Here is a 4,257-nt window from a genome sequence, read left to right as displayed (position 1 = left end):
AGTTGAGATATGTTGTAATAATATGTTTCATTCAATAGGGTTTTGAACAATGCAAACAAATCTACGAAAAAAAAATCGCATGCAGGTGGTGTAATTTTGCAAGTACAGTCGCCGTTCGATAACTGCAAGTCTTTTACCTGCAACGCTTTTTCTATTTTTTTTTCTATTTTTTTTTTATATTTTATTTCCATCTCGATACGACGTATCCACTTCGAGTATAACCCGCAGCATGTCCTACTTGCGCACACCACATATAGGTAGCGCTTCCATGATAAACGTCGTGTACATTTGTGGACACCCTCCACCAATTTGACAGCGCAGGGCTCTTTTGTTGTTTTGCAACATATGGCAAAAAATGACAGCGAAGCAGAAAGGCAAATTTGCGTAGAAGAAAGGTTGTGTGGCTGTTTTACGTGCAGGTGAAATTGTGTCGTGAGTTTGCAGTGACGCGGTGTCCAATTTTTAGATTAGTTTAGTGCCCACATTTTGGTTGCTTCTGTGGAGTGCAAGTAGATTGTTTCGTTTTGCTTTAAATACCGTACACATCCGTTAGGGAGGTGCTCTTGATTTGGAGAAATTTTTCCGCCGGTGTTCCTGTTTCGGTTGACTGTTCCACAGCTGTGATGAGTTCCACGACGACGCCGACAATTTGCAAAGATCTGGACGGAGACGACCGTTGGTTGAGTATACACAAGAGATTCGTGCAGGAATGCAAAGAGAAGGATCCGGACGTTATGTTCATCGGTGATGGCATCCTGGAGTCGCTCCAGTTCACGGACTATTGGAACAGCCACTTTGTGCCGATGCATTGTTTAAATTTTAGCATTAGGACTGACTGCACCCAGAATGTTCTCTGGCGGTTGCAGAACGGCGAGCTGGAGAGCGTTAAACCGAAGGTGATTGTGCTGCACGTCGGGACCAACAACATCGGCGATAGTGCGGAAGAGGTAGCGGAAGGAGTGCTGCAAATTGTAGCTACGATCCGTAACAAGCTGCCTGAGGTGTACATAGTAATTCCGGTGAGTATTGTTTAGCTAACTCTTATTGTAAATGTACATCAGCGTGATATTTGTTTTTGCAGACTTTACTCCCACGAGGACAGCAACCGAATGCGTTGCGAGACAAGAACTCCACGGTGAACCGCTTACTTAAGGAGCGTTGCGTTGGCATGAATAAGGTGCAGATGGTTTGCGTCGACGGTGGCCTAATACAGAGCGATGGCACCATCAGCCATCACGATATGTTCGACTATCTCAATCTGACCAACGTCGGATGTAAAAAAGTGTTCGAACCGGTGTGGGATTTGCTGCACCAGATACTGACCGAAAACGAGAAGGAGCGTGACCTTACACCTTCGGAGTGAATTCGCTCGGAAAATGATTATACTGCGTACATTTGGTTACTCATATTCATAACATTAGGTTTGATATTGTTTCATTCTATTTATTTCTCGTGTTGGCGGAGAAAAACGAATTGTAACATTCCGTCTGCTAAGCAATTTCATCGTATCTCACGTCACACTGTTATTAGTTACTGTGGTTCAGATTGATATTATTTATTACGTAAAGTTTGTATAAGTAATTAATGTTTACCCATATTTCAAAAATTCGTTTTTGAACTTAAGGAAATATGTGCTTTTCAATAAATAATTTCTGAGTTAGGATATATACTTAGTTACACATCTTCTACTGTCATTTTCCGTACTATTCTGAACAATGAGCAATTAATAATAATCTGCATGTAGTGGACATGGACACAACAAAATGAAAAAAAAAACATTCCACCTTACCTCACGGATTTCTAAGATACTAACTAAACTAGACTTTAATATTGATCTCAAACTAGAGGGTCTACACCTAAAAATACTTTGTCCATGACAAATATGGCAGCATTGAATACAATTAGTACTTTTTCTCTGTTTTTGAAGCAAATTTCTTGCAACTTTTACTTTTTTTCTATCGAATACCGATAAATGAAACACAATACAATACACATAAAACGGCTCATACTCAGTTCTAACTAAACTAACTACTAAAAAACCACATTGCGATTGCGTTTCCTTTTTTGGTGTAACACTGAAAGGGTAATAAAACGGCAGTACAGCAACAGCGAAGGTGTGGCCTCCCCCTCCCCAAAGATCAGAACTGCGTCGGGTTTTGACTGGTACGCGCATCTTGAGAGCGCCTCTAGGATATGATAATTATTAAGGTAAACGGACTACAACACATTTATAATACACACTGACATTGATATGTATTTGGGAACTGAAGTAATAAAAAACCGGAACAAGCTGTGCAGTTTATCTGGGTATTTGAGTTAAACGTTGCCTGAAAAGGTTTTCTTTTTTTTTCATATTTTATCTAGTGAAATCCTTTATCAGTCAACATCGATAAAATCAAATTGAATTTTTCGACCAGGAGGAAAGCTGAATGCGCAAAAAATCTTATCCATATTTTTATATAGGTACTAGCTGACCCGACAAACTTCGTACCGCCGCCATGAGTTTATTGACTGTTGTATTGGAAAAATTGAAATATCTAACTGCTGCTAAAAAAAACATACTCAAAACGCGCCTTTTGCATAGTAAAAATTTACTTGAACGCAGCGCAGGCTGCTCACGTCGAGATCGATGTGTCCTTTATGCGATCTGCAAGCTGGGTAAGGCTGTTTTTCATCTCCAGCTCCCATTGCAGCAAACGGTAGGCGACAGAAGCGCGACTCTCACGTTTAGGCGGCGAAATGTGGCACTGAGCGTTGCGACCGATCAAAGGTTTACGGTTACTCCTCTGTTTGTCCAGCTCCACAATCAGTTCGATAGTCTTTCCAGTAACGTTGCGATGACATATTCACCATGCACGCGTAGAGAAATACGCGTAGAGAAATACCCTACTAATTTTAGGTTTTTCATGCTAAAGACACGAAGGTGTGTTCCGGCTCCCTCCCACGGTTTGAGAGAAGGCACCATGGTCTTAAGCCATCTAACTGTATCGTTGTCGGCACAGTCAAGTTGCAAGATGCTTTTTGACGGCAACTCCTAAACTTGGGCCTGATAGAAGGTGATTCCTGGTCCACTATGCAGTCCAGAATGGCGTCGCGAACAACCTATAACTGTTTATGGGTAAGTAGGGAAGCTTGTGCCCAACAGCATTTCCCTATAGGATATCCCCGACGTTTGTCGCGATGCAGATGGTTTAACGCATGTCAGGTCCCGAGGCCTCTGCTCATGAGGCCCTTGGCACTTGTGTTTGACGAGGCCGTCTTAGTCCACCGCTGACGCTTGTTTGCGGCCTGATCTGAGCGATCAGCCTGGTCAACTGGTTGACGAACTAAGCCTGTGACCTCCTGGCGTGAGAGACCCAGGCTTAGCAGTCTTTTCAGACGCCGCCGTTGCGATTGAGAGAGCCGTTTGACAGGTGACTTAGGTTTCCCTTTGTCATTTGGCTAAGGCTAGGAATCGGAAAGGCTGTCAGTCGGGTTCTCCTTTTTCCCGCAAGGTGAACCAATGATTAGTGATTGAAGTCCTTCTCCAGTTTTATCTCCTCGGCCACGCCTGTTGCGTGCAACAGTTTTCTACGTGTTACGGTAGCCTATCGCAAAAGGCTAGACTACTGTGAAAAGGTGCCAGGCATTCCACAGGCCCCGTTTGAGGCTGGGAATTTGTTAAACCCCCTTCACCATATCTCTTAGCACGGGTCGCATTACACTAGTGTGCTTAGGGGCACAAACATTGAATCATTTACGTAACAGGCTTTGTTAAGAGCTATTACAACTATCCTTCATTCCAGAGCTATTACAACTATCCTTCATTCCAGGTTGCCTGAAAAGGTTTTCTTTTTTTTCATATTTTATCTAGTGAAATCCTTTATCAGTCAACATCGATAAAATCAAATTGAATTTTTCGACCAGGAGGAAAGCTGAATGCGCAAAAAATCTTATCCATATTTTTATATAGGTACTAGCTGACCCGACAAACTTCGTACCGCCGCCATGAGTTTATTGACTGTTGTATTGGAAAAATTGAAATATCTAACTGCTGCTAAAAAAAACATACTCAAAACGCGCCTTTTGCATAGTAAAAATTTACTTGAACGCAGCGCAGGCTGCTCACGTCGAGATCGATGTGTCCTTTATGCGATCTGCAAGCTGGGTAAGGCTGTTTTTCATCTCCAGCTCCCATTGCAGCAAACGGTAGGCGACAGAAGCGCGACTCTCACGTTTAGGCGGCGAAATGTGGCACTGAGCGTTGCGACCGATCAA

At 42.8% G+C, this 4,257-nt stretch overlaps 1 protein-coding gene across 1 annotated transcript; it reads left to right on the top strand.

Moving 5' to 3' along the window:
* The first annotated feature begins 330 nt into the window (after nt 1-330).
* On the top strand, nt 331-2,335 carry LOC129718082 (platelet-activating factor acetylhydrolase IB subunit beta homolog). Its single transcript, XM_055668496.1, has 2 exons — nt 331-1,019; nt 1,082-2,335. The coding sequence occupies exons 1-2, from the start codon at nt 624-626 to the stop codon at nt 1,361-1,363; spliced, it is 678 nt and encodes a 225-aa protein (XP_055524471.1). The 5' UTR covers nt 331-623; the 3' UTR covers nt 1,364-2,335.
* The last annotated feature ends 1,922 nt before the right edge of the window (nt 2,336-4,257 follow it).

This window comes from Wyeomyia smithii, chromosome 1, assembly GCF_029784165.1.
Source record: "Wyeomyia smithii strain HCP4-BCI-WySm-NY-G18 chromosome 1, ASM2978416v1, whole genome shotgun sequence".
Classification (NCBI taxonomy): domain Eukaryota; kingdom Metazoa; phylum Arthropoda; class Insecta; order Diptera; family Culicidae; genus Wyeomyia; species Wyeomyia smithii.
This window is presented reverse-complemented; position numbering and strand designations above follow the sequence as displayed.

Coding starts and splice junctions, on each gene's coding strand:
- LOC129718082 (XM_055668496.1), top strand. CDS start 624: ATGAGTTCCACGACGACGCCGACAATTTGCAAAGATCTGGACGGAGAC. Junction 1,020..1,081: donor AGGTGTACATAGTAATTCCG/GTGAGTATTGTT, acceptor TTGTTTTTGCAG/ACTTTACTCCCACGAGGACA.